Raw genomic sequence first — 17,514 nt, forward strand, 5'->3', positions numbered from 1 at the left:
CTTCTGCCCTTCCCAGTTAAGCTTTTAGTCAGTTTTCAGCCATGTCTATATGTATAGCAGCGTAGCTGTACTGATACATCTGCGCAGCTGCAGTGCGTGTGGTGTAGACACTCTATGCTAAAGGCAGAATGAACTCTGTGAGTGGCAAAAGCTACATCGGCGGGAGAAGGTCTCCTGTCAACATAGCGCTATGCACACAAGTGCTTATGACAGCATAATTTATGTCACTCGGGGGTGGTTTATTCCCACCCCTGAGTGACAAAAATTATGCTGGCATAAGCCATAGCGTAGACATAGCCTTAGGTTCTCCCCAGTTCTCTGTCCTTCTGCAAAACACCAACCAACAGGGCTCCCTCCCAGGCATCTTGCCCCTTTTTCAAGGCCGACCACAGGAGCTAACTCTGCTCCTTAGCTTATCTCACAGTTCTTCATCTGCCTGGTTTTGTCAGGCCCTTCCTGCAGAGAAGTGACTCCAAACCACATCTCTCCTAAAGTCTCCCTTCCACCCAAATTGCACTCCTTCCTTTTAATTGCTTCCTGAGCCTGGCACAGCTGTTAGTGTAACAAGGTGGGGCTAATAAGCTCTCAGGCTTCAGTTAACACCTTTTTGGCTAGTTTGGGGTTGATACACCCCATGACATGAAGCCAATTCTGTCAGACCCAGCAGTGCATGCAAGCCACACATCCCATTCAGACCAACCCACTCAAAGCTGCAAGGGTCAGTTGACTTCTTGGCTCTTCCATTTGCTGGAGGCCATATGCAGGCTCAGATAGACATCACTACATCAGTTATACACAGTTCACTTTTCCAGCTATTCTTTGCAACAATGAAGGCTTGAAACATTAAAAATAAATAAATAAATAAACCCTGCAATTCTGATGGCATCACATGACTCAGCTACCTGGGACCCTATGCAGATGACCTGGGTTTTAATATGGCCCTGTCTCTGTATGCATTTTTGAACCTCACTGAGGGGAAGCCAAGCCTGAGGAGCCCAGCAGAGAAGGCATAGCCATATTTTGAGTATCTGCACAATCTACTGTGAGAAGTATCTCATGTGGGCAGTATTTAGGCGAGTGCCTGTTCCTTTTTTCCAGTTCAAGTCCTGAACCATTTCAAGCACACGGCATTGTTTTCCCCAAGATAATGAAAGCCCTTACACTCAGGTTATGTACAGTTGAGGTTTTGCATAATATCTGGAGTATGGGGTTGAGATTAGGCACCACCCTTTAGACACCAATGGCCACTGTCAAACCAGCAGATTTTCTAGTGGAAAAAAATCTCTTTTTTTTTTTTAATGCCGCTCAGAGTAGCATTAAATTGGGCTCTTTTGCCCCCCACTCTCACTCTGGAACTGCCTGGTGCCCTGTCTTTAGGGTAGGCACAATCTGATTTTGCCTTTTTTATATAATTTCAATGGATAATATCAATGTTTATTTTAAGGTATTTTTTTAGATTTTTATGAATTTACATTTTCACGGTTGTGGGAAAGTGTGTGTGTGTGTGTGTGTGTGTGTGTGCGCGCGCCAGAAAATTATTTCATGACAGTAGATGTTCAACACACAACAAAATACCAATAACACTATCTGGGACTGACAGAAAAAGTTTGATATTTCACATATCCTGGCAGCACTGTAAGTATAACAGGTAGAACAAACAAAGACATTAAAGCCAGATGTGCCTTTATAACTCTAAAACCAGTCTGGAAACAGAAATCTTGCCCTCCAAACTAAACTTCAGATATTTAATACCATTATAAACTCAATCTTACTATGTGGCACTGAAACTAGGAGATTTGACCTTGCTATCTAAACTTCAGATTTTCACAAACACCTGTCTTAAACAAGTCCTCATTATCAGATGGCCAATAAAAAAATCACAAATGAAGAACTCTGAGGGAGGATGAAACAAATTGACAGGATAGGAAATTATGGAGTGAAAATGGAGATGTCCAGGGCATACATGGAGGAAAGACCTGAATAATATAATAAGAGAGGCATTGGATTGCAACCCCCAGGGCAAGAGGCAACAAGGTAGATCAAGGATCACGTGGAAAGACACAATAGAAGCAGAATTGAAAGCTATTAAAATGATATGGGAAGAAGCTACAGGCATGTCTACACTACGATATTAGGTCGATTTTATAGAAGTCGAACTTCAGTAACCAATTTTATACAGTTGATTGTGTGTGTTGCCACTAAGTGCATTAGGTCGGCGGAGTGTGTCCTCAATACTCTGGCTAGCATCGACTCACGGAGTGGTGCACTGTGGGTAGCTATCCCACAGTCCCCGCTGCCTATTGGAATTCTGGGTTAAGCTCCCAATGCCTGATGGGGCAAAAACATTGTCGCGGGTGGTTTTGGGTATATGTCATCAGTCTCCTCCCTCCTTGAAAGCAATGGCAAACAATCATTTTGCGCCTTTTTTCCTGCGTTATCCTTGCAGACATCATAGCACAGCAAGCATGGAGCCCGCTCAGCTGCACACTGCTTTCGTGAGCATTGTAAACACCACACACATTATCCTGCAGTATGTGCAGAGCCTAGCTAAGAATCGCCAGCATGAGAAAGATTGTGAGGTGGACATGGACACAGACCTTCCTGAAAGCACGGGATGTGGCAATTGGGATATCAGGGCAGCATTGGGGCATGTTGATACAGTGGAACGCCAATTCTGGGCCCGGCAAACAAGCACAGACTGGTGGGACCACATAGTGTTGCAGGTATAGAATGATTCCCAGGGACTGTGAAACTTTCGCATGCGTAAGGCCACTTTCATGGAACTTTGTGAGTTGCTTTCCCCCTCCTTGAAGTGCAGGAATACCAAGATGACACCTGCCCTGACAGTTGAGAAGTGAGTGGCGATAGCCCTGTGGAAGCTTGCAATGCCTGATTGTTACCGATCAGTTGGTAATCAATTCGGAGTGGGCAAATCTGCCATGGGGGCTGCTATGATCCAAGTAGCCAGGGCAAGCAATACCCTTCTGCTAAGAAGGGTCGTGACTCTCGGAAATGTGCAGGTCATAGTGGATGGCTTTGCTGCAATGGGGTTCTCTAACTGTGGTGGGGATGATAAACTGAACGTATATCCCTATCTTGGCACTGGACCACTTTGCCAAAGAGTACATAAACTGCAAAGGGTACTTCTCAATTGTGTTGCAAGCACTGGTGGATCACAAGGACCGTTTCACCGACATCAACATGGGAAGGTTGGGAAAGGTGCAAGACACTCGCATCTTTCGAAACTCTGGACTGTTTGGAAAGCTGCAAGAAGGAACTTTCTTCCCAGACCAGAAAATTACCGTTGGGTATGTTGAAATGCCAATAGTTATCCTTGGGGACCCAGCCTACCCCTTGCTCCCATGGCTCATGAAGCCATACACAGGCAGCCTGGACAGCAGTAAGGAGCAGCTCAACTATAGGCTGAGCAAGTGCAGAATGGTGGTAGAATGTGCCTTTGGATGTTTAAAGGGGCGCTGTCGCAGTTTGCTGAGGTTAGACCACAACGAAAGCAATATTCCCATTGTTATTGCTGCTTGCTGTGTGCTCCATAATATCTGTGAGAGTAAGGGGGAGACATTTATGGTGGGGTGGGAGGTTGAGGCAGGTCTCCTGGCGGCCAATTTTGAACAGCCAGACACAAGGGAAATTAGAAGAGCACACCGAGGCATACTGCTCATCAGAGAAGCTTTGAAAAACAGTTTAATGACTGACCAGGCTACGGTGTGACAGTTGTATGTAAAAAGAAGAACAGGAGTACTTGTGGCACCTTAGAGACTAACAAATTTATTAGAGCATAAGCTTTCGTGGACTACAGCCCACTTCTTCGGATGCATATAGAATGGAACATATATTGAGGAGATATATATACACACATACAGAGAGCATAAACAGGTGGGAGTTGTCTTACCAACTCTGAGAGGCCAATTAATTAAGAGAAAAAAAACTTTTGAAGTGATAATCAAGCTAGCCCAGTACAGACAGTTTGATAAGAAGTGTGAGAATACTTACAAGGGGAGATAGATTCAATGTTTGTAATGGCTCAGCCATTCCCAGTCCTTATTCAAACCGGAGTTGATTGTGTCTAGTTTGCATATCAATTCTATGCTTATGCTCTAATAAATTTGTTAGTCTCTAAGGTGCCACAAGTACTCCTGTTCTTCTTTTTGTTCCATTCTATATGCATCCGAAGAAGTGGGCTGTAGTCCACGAAAGCTTATGCTCTAATAAATTTGTTAGTCTCTAAGGTGCCACAAGTACTCCTGTTCTTCTTTTTGCGGATACAGACTAACACGGCTGCTACTCTGACAGTTGTATGTGTTAGTCCTTGATGCAAAGCCACCCTCCTTGGTGAATATACTTCCCTGTAAGCCAATCCTCCTCCCCACTTCGACCACAGCTGGCACAGGAAATAAAGTCCCTATTGTTCTGAATCCATTCATTCTTTATTTATTAAAAAATACTTGAGAACACTGACAACACTGACTAGTAAAAGGAAGCCCGGGTGTACAAAGGGTTTGATAACGGGTGGGGTGGGGGAGGAGAGAAGGACAAGACCACATTGCTTATTGTAGCCACACCACAAATCAAAGCTGTTTGAATGACAGCCTTCTGTTGCTTGGGCCATCTCCTAGAGTTGAGTGGCAGAGTGCCCAGAGTCTCCACCTCCCCGCGTTCTTGGGCGTCTGGGTGAGGAGGCCAGGTGGTTACACAGTGGCTGCAGCAGTGGTCTTTACTCTAGTTGCCTTTCCTGCAGCTCCACCAGATGCCTCATCGTGTCCGTTTGCTCTCCCATTAGCCTCAGCATCTCCTCCTGCGTGTTGTGATCACGCCCACTGTATGCTTTCCTGGCCTCTGCCACCGAATGCCTCCATGCATTCAGCTGTCCCCTATCAGTGCGGGAGGATGCGTGAGCTCTGAAAACATGTCATCACAAGTGTGGTTTTTTTTCCACCTTCTAATCTGCGATAACCTCAGGGAGTTGATGCGAGGAGCATAGAAGCATTTTCAGCTGCAGGGGGCAAAAAAAGGAGAGTAGACTTTTAAGAAGATACATTTCTGAGAACAAAAGGGAGACTCTTTCACAGTGAATCAAGCAATTCACAGCAGACAACACATGTTTTAGGTACAAGGTTGCATTTTGCCTTTTATATTGAGCGCCTACTGGTATGGTGACACATTATACATGGCTGGTCAACAGAATTTGGTTTGCAGGCATCCCTGGTGTAGCCTCTATGCACCATGCCCTGTGCGATTTTAGCAAATATATCAGCATTTCTTCTGCTGGATTGGAGTTCTGCATGCACAGATTCTTCTCCCTATTCTGCAGTCAGATCCAGTGTCTCCTATTCGCTCCATGCTGGAGCTCATTTGCGATTCTGGGACTGCATGGTCACCTGTTCTGCTGAGCTTGCCACGCTGACCAAACAGGAAATGAAATTCAAAAGTTCCCGGTGCTTTTCCTGTGTACCTGGCTAGTGCATCAGAGTTGAAAGTGCTGTCCAGAGTGGTCACATTGGAGCTCCGTCGAATTGCACAGCGCTGCATCTACACTACCCCAAATTAGATCCAGGAAGGTCGATTTTAGCGCTACTCCCCTCATCGGGGAGAAGTATAGCGGTTGATTTTAAGGGCCCTTTAGGTCGGCGGAACGGGGTTGGTTGTGTAGACGCATTCATTATAAAATTGACCTAACGCGGCTCGTTTCGACCTAACCTCGTAGTGTAGACCAGGCCTAAGACTGCAGCAGGAGACCGGCAAAAGGTGGAAGGCTGTGGTGAAGACCTTATGTTCCACATGGAATAGAGGCATGAGAACGAGGTTGAGATTCAAAAAATTAAAGCTACCTAAATGGTGTCACTCTTCCAGGTCTGTTAATGCTAGGGTTACAACATGTTTTATGCACATTAAGGTTGGACTCTCATAAGTTCTCAAACAGCACTTTTCTTACTTTGCCTATCGAAATTTCTGTTAGTTTCAATGGAAATATTTTTTTCTTTGGTTTGGGGTGGGGAGAGAATGGTAAAATTGGGATTTCCTGACATTTACCAATTAAAGTCTTTAGACTTCTTATGCTTTTTATCACTATTCTAAATGAATAAAGGCTGCATTGTGCGTCTATGCTGTAGTTAACTTCGATACATAATAAGAAAGTGTATTTTATCAGATGCACTGTGAATTAAGGAAGGAGCCATCATTAGTTTGGTCAGCACCTTTAATTTAGTTGTCTGGTGCTACTTCCATTTATTTAAAAATTCAAAAAAAAGTATCTTTTTTTTAGCTGCACAAGCTAAAGGGGAAAAATTACCTGGCAAACTCTAAAAACCAAAAATCTTTGTTTCAAAAACCAAGTAAGATTAATTCATGACAGCAGCCTGACCTATCGCGTCATTTATAAAACCCAGGTCCTTACACGCAAGGAAATAAGTAGTTAAGGGCATCACAATTCTTACTGTATGCACACAATTCCTTTTCCCTATCAACGGTAAAATACTGCACATTTCATCACAATCATCTTATCTGAAAGGGTCACATTAATTTGGGACCTCTGTGTGTGTGGGTTTTGTAGATGATGATTTTTCATTAGTGCCTAGGAAACTCAGTCATAAACCATTACCCTGTTGTGCTAGGCATTGTACAAGCAAAGAACAAAAAGACAGTTTCTACCCCCAAAAGGCTTGCAGTGTGATAAACATTGTTATTTAGCACCTTAATTGATATTTTTTAATAAAGTTTTGTGTTTTGTTTTATAAATTATGGCAAGGAAATTTCTACTGTAGTATAAGACAGTTTGTGTTTATCTGTTTCAGAATTATCTATAGATAGAGAATCTGAGACAGGAACAGGTACAGGCTCTTCAGAACATGAAGATGGAGACAGAGATGGGAGCCCCAAAACATCTCCATCAGCCAGCCCATGTATGCCACTTCCTACAGTTTTGTTAGATCGGAAAATTGAAATGCTTCTTACTGAATGGAACAGGAATCCAGACATGCTTTTTACTATCCACCCCATTGATGGTACTTTTTTAGTGTGGCATGTGAAATATTTGGATGAGTACAATCCAGGAATCTTTAGACAAGTTCAGGTACAGTACTGGACAACTTAATTATTTCTTATTTTAACAGATATTCACAGTACACTTGTTATTGAAACATATGTAAATATTAATTTAATCTTAAAACAAATGTAACCTAAAACAGCAAAAACATATTAACGTTTATGGTGGGCTTGTGTTTAAAAGGTTATATTTTAACTAAACTTTTCATTATTTTGTGCCTTTTTTTCCCCCCTAGGTTTCATTTTCTTCTCGGATTCCTGTTGCATTTCCATCAGGAGATGCCAGCTCCCTTAGTAAAAACATCATGATGTATGCTTGCACTACCTCTACAAAAGATGTCAGTAGCGCTGTGCATCAGAAGACAACTAACATTCCAGATAGCACTCTAGGAATTAATGGACCAAGCTCTTCCCTGGGTAGCCCAAATGTGAATATAATGGCTCCTATCGTAATGATGGTTTCCAAACATATAGATGGATCCCTAAACCAGTGGGCAGTTACTTTTGCTGATAAATCTGCTTTTACCACTGTGCTTACTGTATCACATAAATTTAGGTACTGTGGTCACCGATTTCATCTCAATGACCTGGCTTGCCATTCTGTTTTACCTTTGTTATTAACATCTTCTCATCATAATGCTCTGTTAACTCCCGAATCAGATCATCCATGGGACTCTGATAGATTAAGCAAAATAATGGATCCTGTTAAACATTTAAAAGGTTCTTCTAGGCAACATCTTAGAAATGCAGCAACTTGTACATTCCATGACCCAAATGCAATCTACAGTGAGCTGATTCTGTGGCGTGTAGACCCCATTGGACCTTTGTCATATACTGGAGGAGTATCTGAATTGGCTCGAATTAACTCGCTTCACACTTCTGCCTTCTCTAACGTGGCCTGGCTTCCAACTCTTATTCCCAGCTATTGTCTCGGTGAGTGTGTTGTACTTTTTTTTACATAACAATGAAATGTAATCTGTTTGAACCAAATATTTATAATTTACTTTAGTAGTGTATACTAATTATTTCATTATTTTAGGCATTATCTGTTTCATTATACATTATATAATTTCATTATCCTTCCTTGTTTTTTTCAAGAAACTCCCATTGCTTTGAACACATCATTAAATTAAAACAATTTTTTTTGGTTAATTGTTTGACTTGTATTATCGAAGCATATCTTGTACTAAAATAGGAAACTTAAAATGTTGTATAGATAGTAACACATTGTTAGAACAGTTGATGTAATATCTCCCACTGTCCTTTGGAAAAAGGTTATCTTTATTGTGAACTAACTCAAAACTTCGGGCTTTGAGTGGAATGAATTCATGAAAGAGATGAGACCTGATCTGTCCAGCTTCTGTGAGCTTCCTTCAAAGTGCTGACTTCAACTAACCTATTAGGGAAGGAAAATAACGCTAACTTTTTTTGATTTAAGAACATAATTGCAAAATTGATTTACTATATACTCCAGCAATCAATTTGTTTTAAATCATCACTTTTATAATATATAGGTATGGATAAGATTTTTGTCATGGTAAAATTATGCATAATTCATGGCACAGCCAAGGTAAAATATAGATAATTTCACAATGTGGTCACAGCAACAAAAAATTGTCAGCTACCACGCATTAACAGCTTGTTCTTTTGCTTTGATCTAGTCGCATTTCAAAGAGAACTAGATCAAAGCAAAATAACAAACTGTTAACATGCACAAGGCCCTCACAAAGGATTTGTTGGATTTGATCAGCTGCTGTGCATTAACAGTTCATTAGTTTGCTTAGATATAGCCCTCTGACATGCGACTAGATCAAAGCGAACTAACAAACTAGGAATGTGCGGTGGCAGGGTCCATATAAATGGCAAAATGTCTCTGACAGTGGTGACATCTTTGTCATAACTGTATCCTTCTATATAGGGAATATTTTTAAACTGAGACTTTAAACCTGCTCAACCTTTCCATAAACTACTTAATTTCCTCCATGTTGGGACCTTTCATATATAACAGACTTCTTTACACCTTTTTCTGGTTTGAAGAAGCCTGTTTCTAAAGCTGAATAAGTTTTAATAATCAGGTCCTTTGACTTTTTAATGCTGAAGACATAAGGTTTTAGAGGGGGCAGAGGATTGATGTTGAGGGCAGGGGGAGGGGACACCACTATAGTAGGTCATAGTTTTATGCTATGACACTAGAGCATCAGGTTTAATAAATTCTTTAATTCTTGGATTTAATTTTAGTGTTTTCTAATATTACTGCCAAGAAAATCTTCCGTATAAATATTTTTAAACCTTTTCAGTCACTCAATTTTTACCTTCCAAAATATCATAAACAACTTTACCATGACATATCTGTAGTCTTTGCATATTGTGCTGGAAAGTTTCATCTGCATAGCAAATGTATAGTATTTAACTATGTACTTATTAAATTCAATAACAGTGTTCAGACTAAGCTTTAAAATGCTAAACACTAATTACTGAATCACAACACTGATATGCATAAGCATATTTCTTAAAACTGTAATTAAGGAATATTGGATCGTTTGATAGCTGAGTTTTTTTGTTGTTTTTTTTCTTCTCATCTTCCCAGACCTTTAAAAATGAACTGCAAAGTAAACAGCAAAAGCTTTTTCTCCATATTTTTGCTAGAGGACTCAAGAAAGAGTTTTTCAAGAGTTCAAGTTAAATAGATTAACAAAAACAACAAGCCCCTTCCCAAATGTTTAATGCTCTGATTAAATATCCCTTCCTGATTAAGTTTGTCTTCTGTGCTGTCATAATCTCATTAAGTTCTTCAGTCCTTTAAGGCGTTCTCCAGCCAAAAAGAGCTGAGTCATGACCTGATATTTCTAATGTAGGAAGCTAAGCAAAAAATTAATTCAAAAACAAAATTAAATCCAGTGTTTCAGACCTATTTTATACATGGTAGAGAAGCCAAAAGGACACAAACCATTACAGGTTGCTTGAATGTATACATTTGTACTGTGTTGCTGCTTTTAACATTAGGAGTTTATATTTTCCAGGTCGTGGACATAATAGGAAGATATTATTCAGCTGGATAATACCTGTTGGTCTTTGCTCACTTGCAAAGATTTGTTTATTTATAAATATTCATTTATGTTCAGGGCCGGCTCCAGGCACCAGCTTGGCAAGCTGGTGCTTGGGGCGGCCACTCCGGACAGGGGCGGCAGGTCCAGCTATTCGGCGGCAATTCGGCGGACGGTCCCTCACTCCCGCTAGGAGCGAAGGACCTTCCGCCGAATTGCCGCCGCAGATCGCGATCGCAGCTTTTTTTTGTTTTTGTTTTTGTGGCTGCTTGGGGCGGCCAAATCCCTGGAGCCGGTCCTGTTTATGTTAATTATGCTCCTGGATTTTGTGTCTACTTAGATTGTTTTATATAACTAAAATTTATCATAAAACGTAAATTAAGAAATGAGATTAATGTAATATTGAAGTATTGTATTTAACTTACATATTTTCATGACATTTGCCAATATTTCAGCAATACTAGTCTGAAAATTAAATATAGTTTCATGCAATAAAATAGATTGTAATTGGCTACATAATGTCACTTCAGCCAATAATTGAGGAGAAATGGTGGTATAATCTGTTTATATTCTAAAATTTGTATTTGGTGTTTTGATTCAGGTACATACTGCAATTCTGCTAGTGCTTGCTTTGTAGCATCTGATGGCAAAAACCTGAGGCTGTATCAAGCAGTGGTAGATGCACGAAAACTTCTAGATGAATTGTCTGACCCCGAATGTTCTGTAAGTTTACATAGAGCTTATTTGAGAGACTTGAAATGTAAAAGGCAAAAGTTTAACATATTAGTTTTGTTCCAAAAGCTTCACTTTACTCATAGCTGCCAAATTTTGTGCAGCTCCATGTGACGTGTCATGCAATTTTTATTTAGGGCAGGTCTTCACTACCCACCGGATTGGTGGGTAGAGATTGATCTATCGGGGATTGATTTATCGCATCTCGTCGAGAGGCGGATAAATCGATCCCCGAACGCGCTCCCCATTGACTCCGGAACTCCAGCTCACGAGAGGCGGAAGCGGAGTCAATGGGGGGAGCGGCAGCGGTTGACTCCCCGCCGTCCTCATGGCCAGGTAAGTCGACCTGATACGGCAACTTCAGCTACGCTATTTGCCTAGCTGAAGTTGCGTATCTTAGGTCGACTCCCCCTCCCCAGTGTAGACCAGGGCTTAGTTTGCATATTTTTAAAGATTTGCATGTGTCCATAATCATTAGTTTTGAAAACACTGGATTTAGTATTAGTGAAAGACTAGGACTAGATTTCTGCGACCGGGTTCCCCAAACAGTAGCAGCAGATGTGCCTTATGCCTAAAGCGGGAGGCAAAGGCATGTAACAAGCCAGCAACTTGGCTTGGGAAAATGAGCTTTCAAAGGAGAGCAGAGTGGGGTTGTTGGCCAGGACGAACCTGAAAGGGGGAAGAGACAGTGCTAAGGGTCACCATGGGCTTCCCCAGCTCCCCCAGTTCCTGACCTATCCTGCACTTTCACTGTCATCCCCATTCTGTCCCCTTATTAGCCCCTGTTCTTCCCTTAGCTCCTGCTCCTCTTTAGCTTTCTCCAGTAGTCCTGTCCCCTCTTTCCCCACTAGCTCCTGGCACCCCTTCCCTTCACCCAGTAGTTCTTCTCTTCTCCCCTGCTTCCCTCTCAATAGCTCTTGATTCCCCACTATCCCCAGGACTCCCCATGCTGGGGCATTGACACTGCCACAGCACCCACTGCCTTCTTTCTGCTGCATGCCATGTGGCTGGGAATGTCAGGGAGAGAGGCTGTTTGACGGTCAATCCTGCACTGTAGACAAAGCCCTGTCCTTTCCTGGAGCTCTACTGGATGTGTAAAACTGCAACTTGGCTGTGGAAATGTGGAAGGGGCACCCTGCATGCTTGAACAGTTTGTTTTATTGAAATCCTATGTAGCAATGAAAACTTTTTCCCTATTGATGTACAAAGGAGCATATGGATACTCTTGTAAGTTGTAATTGGGAGGGGCGGGAAGGAGGAGTGTGGCATTGTATTGAAACTCCAAGAATAAAATCCCCTGCCCCAAATCAGAAAATCTTTACAAGCTGCACCCGGGTCTCCAATAGATGCGCTAGTATGGACAAGTGTTGCCACATCACATACCATTGACTGGGGTTCTGTGCATAATCAGCGGTCCATACTAATGTGCCTATTTTCAGGATTTGGAGCCTAAATATTAAGGGAGTGGGTTAGCAGTCTCCCACCCCAGCACATACAATCCTACCACTTAGGTTTGCCAACTGTCCAGGATTGTCCTAGAGTCTCCAGGAATTAAAGACTACTCTTTAATTAAAGATGGTCATAAAATGAAATCTCCAGGAATATGTCCAGCCAAAATTGGCAACCCTACTACCACCTGCAGGATTCACTAGGTCTCTCCACAAACACAGTCTTGCCACCTATCGGATTTACTGGGTGTCACATTGCTACTGCTGCATCAACATACACCTATCCCCTGGCTTCTCTAATTTTTCTACAGAGACATTGGACTCCAAAATGTTCTCTGGTGTTTGGTTCAGAACCCAAAGAATGAACATCCTCATCTCCACCAGAGTCACATCCCCCCCACTTTAATACCATAAACAGGCTCTTCCCTATCCTGCTTGAGAAACCCTCTGTTCAGCCTCAGTGTTTTTTTTCTGCTACACAGACTACATGCTAACACAATTTCTGTGGTACTTGTCCTAACTGCATATCTCTCCTTGCCTGTGAACCACCATTCACAGCCTTTTCTTTTCTTTACATGCCTCGAATGTAGGTCCCTCCTTTCCACCTACCCAAGTTTAGGTTGTGCATAGAACAGAGTCATGTATCAAAAACAGGCCTTGAGGTAGATTACTGTTTTTCTGCACCGTGACAAAATCTGAAATTAAGCAGGAATAAAGCAATGGATTGAACAGCATTGTGTTATAAAACAAGATGACTCATTATAAAAATGGGCATAATGAAAGAAGAAATCCTGGAACAATGAACACAAAGTATCCATAAAAATTAATGTACCAAGAAGTGTTAAGGCATACACATGGGTAGATCTAGTACCACAACAATGTTAATTTCATGCTTAATGCTGCATTGTTCATAAATATCAAAATGAAACCAGTAAGAAAAGCATAACTATTTATGCCTACAAGGAAAATTAGAAGCATCCAACTACTGCACATGATTATATTTTCAACTAATTGCAGCTGCTGCTCTTTGAATGTATAATGTACTAATCATTACCTCCTTTTGCTCTGTTTCAGAAACTCATTGGGGAAGTGTTTAACATTGTGAGCCAACAATCTACTGCTCGACCAGGATGCATTATTGAACTGGATGCAATAACTAACCAAGTAAATAACTGGCTGACCATTAATGGTGTCATATAAAAGTGTTTAATGGTTTTGGCTGATAATTAACCCAATCTACTGAAAAGATAAAATATTTTTTCAAAGTAATGCTAATTAACAAGGTAAAACAGAGGATCTCTCTCTCCAATCCTATTAAGCCCATTAAAGATTACTTTATTTCTTTTTCCGCATGATTAAATTATCTTGAGAGAACTCCTTTTAATCTTAACATGAATATACCACGTTTCCAAGAAAAGTTAAAGGTATACTACGTTTTCCATGTATATTGATTCTGTAGCTACAGTGTTTTATCTAGCTCTAAAATAGCGTATGTTTAAAATAAAAGTAATATCTCAATGTAATTTTTGAATTTTTCTATGTTTTTAGTAATAACCGAATGCTTATTTCCTTGACTTCCTTGAGAAGGATTTTCTATTACTGGTATTCCAAAATCTTTTAAGAATAACACCCTTTGAGATAATTTACTTACAGCTATAATGTTCTAGCTGGGGTGGTGCCGATCCCTCATGAGACTAATCAATCAAATGTTTTTTCTTTGCCTGTGTAATTAAAGGAAATCTGAAAATCTGTCTTTTTTTTAGAGAACTTGTAACAGAATTTCAAGGAATTAACCTGGGCTAATTGGGTTTCATTTTTCCCCATTAATGACTGTTTGCTAATTTAGCAGTACACCTCTACCTCGATATAACGCTGTCCTCAGGAGCCAAAAAATCTTACTGCGTTATAGGTGAAACCGCGTTCTATCGAACTTGCTTTGATCCACCGGAGTGCGGAGCCCCGCTCCCCCGGAGCACTGCTTTACCACATTATATCCGAATTCGTGTTATATTGGGTTGCGTTATAACGGGGTAGAGGTGTATGTTGAACACTTTAGCCATTCAACTCTCCTTAGTTAATGGGAATTGTGTAATTAAACATATCCTGTAACATTTATTCCTAGACATAAATTTTAGTAAAAATTAAATTAAGATTAAGAATAATTTACAAGAACATTGTAGTTATCCAAAAAAAACCCAAAACTGTTAGAATAGCAGGGAATTCTGTCTTAACCTTAACTTAAAATTAACCCAAACATTCAAAATTGTAGATATGCATAGCAAAGGGTACCCATATGACTAACTCTGCCTTTATAGAACTGACCAGAAAACTGGAGATAAATTATCTATCCGTAAATTTTATCTTATCCTGAGTATAAATATTAGAATGACTTGGTATTAATCGTACTTTTTAACCATGATTGCACCAACTCCTGTGCTCTTTACAGCAGTGTCCCATCCAGCAAAAAAGATGCATTTTACCAATTCCTGATTAGACATACAGCGTAATGAAGGAAGTCTTTTGGCACTCTTTAGTAAGATTCCATATCTTCGCAGGGGTTTCGTAGTTTTTGTCATTATATTACTGATCTGTAACCTGAACTTTAATTGTGTGGGGGGAGGGTTTGAGAATTTTCTGTCACTTGCCAATGACCTTCCTCCTATGGGGTGGTATTGCAGAAGGATCTGTTGCTGGTTGGAGAGCATAGCATTGAATGTGTCTGGAAGGAGGAAAATCTGATTTCTTCCTGTCTTAACAGCCTTTCCTAACAATTTGTTTACTACATTCTGGAGGCTGTCTTCCCAAGGAAGAGAGAGCTAGAAATTTAACTTCTTAAAAAAAATAATCTTAGGTCTCCACCAGGCATCCATTAAAAATTTGCCAGTGCATAAAGGATCGTTCTGGTACTGCTAATTTGCCAATTAACTTTTGCAAATGTCATTTGTGCTAGAGAATTAGTCTAGCATAGTAGATCTCACAACGATTATTTGTTTTTCCAGATCTTTTAAGTATATAAATGTCCTGACATTACTTATTAAAGAATGCAGTGGGTGACCGTGGTCTATAACAATACTAACGGAAAAGGAATTATACTAATATTGAATGCTGTTTTGTATAACTATTTTGAACTTGTAACTACTGTTTTACAATGTTTCCAGTGTGGCTCAAATACACAGTTGCTTCATGTCTTTCAAGAAGATTTCATTTTGGGATACAAACAACATAAGGAAGATGTGGAAGGGAAGGAAACAGAAACATTTTTCAAACCATCACAAGGTACAGTATAAAAATACTAAGCAATATGAAGTAGATGTCTAAAGTGTTCATGAAGAACACTGAAACCTCTCAGGCATAAATTGAACAGTTTTATCTTGAAATATAGGATCTTTAAGGTGCAATACAATATAAGTATCATATTTTAAACATTTATACTATAGTAGCATTAAATATTATTTGCACAAAGTAGAACCATTTCCAATTTGCATAATATGAGTTGTACACTCTAGTTCATTTGTTCAATTTTTTATCATTTGTATGAAAAATAGAACAGGTTCTGATGTCATACATGAACTTGTTTATATAGAATATTTTAAGGGTACATTTTGTATTTAATTTGTAAAGTGGAATGGTAAAAATCTAAGAATTAGCAATAATTAGTTCTGGCCCATAGGATGAGTGTTTCTGACTTGCCAGTTATTTCACATGACTTAAGAGTTTGCTAGTTTAAAAAAAAAAGTATAAGACCCAGCAGAGCTGTTTAAATGGATACTGTGAAGGCAAAAAAGCCTGAATATTAGACTTACTGGTTGTGTTTTGGGGTGCATTCAGATCACTCCATCTCCTTGCACCCAGGTATAGGAGAAGTAAAACAAGTACAATATTGAAATATTCTGAAAATCCCCTTTGGGTGTTCAATACCTAACAGTATTCGCAGTAAAAATCAATTCTTTATAACCTCTGTATAACAAGAAATTATAAAATCATGAGAAGAATTGACTGGAAAATTTTAAAAATTATAGCCTCTGTTGTTAGTGGAGATGGCATGGGTACTACTTACATGTCCATCTTTCAAACAGTTTAATAAAGCACAGAAAGACCAAGTGTTTTTGTCATTTGGATTGTCAAAGAGAATTTTAGTGGAAAATAACTTTCAAGCTACCAAAACCTGAATATGGGGATCAGTGTTTGACACAGATTCACAATAGAGCACTGTGATGGCATATGTATCCCACACAGGCCCCGAAAGGGGTAAAGTGGCCCGAAAAGCCAGTTGACATATTGGGCTGTACCTGGCTTGGCTGGAGAGCCAGGTCATGCCACTGGCCAAAGAAGGCATGGGAAAACTGAAGCATGGCTTTATGTGGCGCTGCAACAGCTATCAGGGGTTTGCCACATGAGTGCTCATCCAGGATCTACAGCTACTCCCTCTGAAAAGGGAGGAATAACAGAAAATCTGCAAAATGGAGGCAGTAATTCACATGTTGGTGGGAACAGCAGGATCAGACCCAGTCTCTCTCCCTGCAGCTGCTGCAAGAACAGCAAAATCAGTAGGAAACCCTTCAGCTGCAGCAGGAGCATTTGCTGCTGTGTGTGGAGAAATGAACCTCAGGGAATCAAGCATCTCTTGGGGAAGAAGGTCCCAGCAGGTCAGTCCCAGGCTTTAGAAAGTGGGTGCCAAACAATGACCCAGAGGCTCTTTTATGTACTTTTAAGCAGGTGGCTAGTGCAGCAGGATGGACAATCATTCTGGGTGGCCCGGGTGGCCTAATTTCTGTCAGGAGAGGCCCAAGCGGCACACAGGGCCCTATCTAATGAACAAGCAAAATTGTATCTCTTGGGGCTGACACCTGAAGACTATCGACACCGTTTTACAATGGAACAGTTCCCCCAAGAAGCATGGCCCAGGGGTGGTTCAGTAGTTCTGAGACATGGCATCATGCTGTGTCCAGAGATGAGTTCTGTAGAGAGAATTTTGGAACAGATCATCTTAGAACAGCGTCTGCAGGTTCTACCAGCTGGGGCCCAAAGTTGGGTCTGGCAATTTCATCCAGTTTACAGCAGCACTGCAGTGGAAAGAAGAGAGGCCGCTTTGGAAGCAGATGATCTGAACGGTGGGCCAGATCAAGATCACCACCCCAAGAAAGGTGGGAAGAAGTCAAACCCCGATCTTCAGAGGCTGGAGAAAACACACTAGGAGGAAGAGTCCTGGGCAGACCTACGTTCACATTCAA

General features: G+C 40.7%; 1 protein-coding gene across 7 annotated transcripts in view; it reads left to right on the top strand.

The window, feature by feature from the left end:
- The window catches only part of DMXL2 (Dmx like 2), a 113,326-nt gene that overhangs the window by 42,695 nt on the left and 53,117 nt on the right, over positions 1 to 17,514 (top strand). For all 7 annotated transcript variants that reach the window (XR_010590995.1, XR_010590996.1, XR_010590997.1 and 4 more), the window contains exons 11-15: positions 6,810 to 7,087; positions 7,296 to 7,992; positions 10,705 to 10,826; positions 13,358 to 13,447; positions 15,442 to 15,559. Coding sequence is in view for 4 of the 7 variants with exons in the window: in XM_005295473.4 (XP_005295530.2) it covers positions 6,810 to 7,087; positions 7,296 to 7,992; positions 10,705 to 10,826; positions 13,358 to 13,447; positions 15,442 to 15,559 (1,305 nt within the window). In the remaining 3 variants the exon portion in view is untranslated. The remainder of the gene's footprint in view (positions 1 to 6,809; positions 7,088 to 7,295; positions 7,993 to 10,704; positions 10,827 to 13,357; positions 13,448 to 15,441; positions 15,560 to 17,514) is intronic.

Source organism: Chrysemys picta, chromosome 10 (genome assembly GCF_011386835.1).
Source record: "Chrysemys picta bellii isolate R12L10 chromosome 10, ASM1138683v2, whole genome shotgun sequence".
NCBI lineage: Eukaryota > Metazoa > Chordata > Testudines > Emydidae > Chrysemys > Chrysemys picta.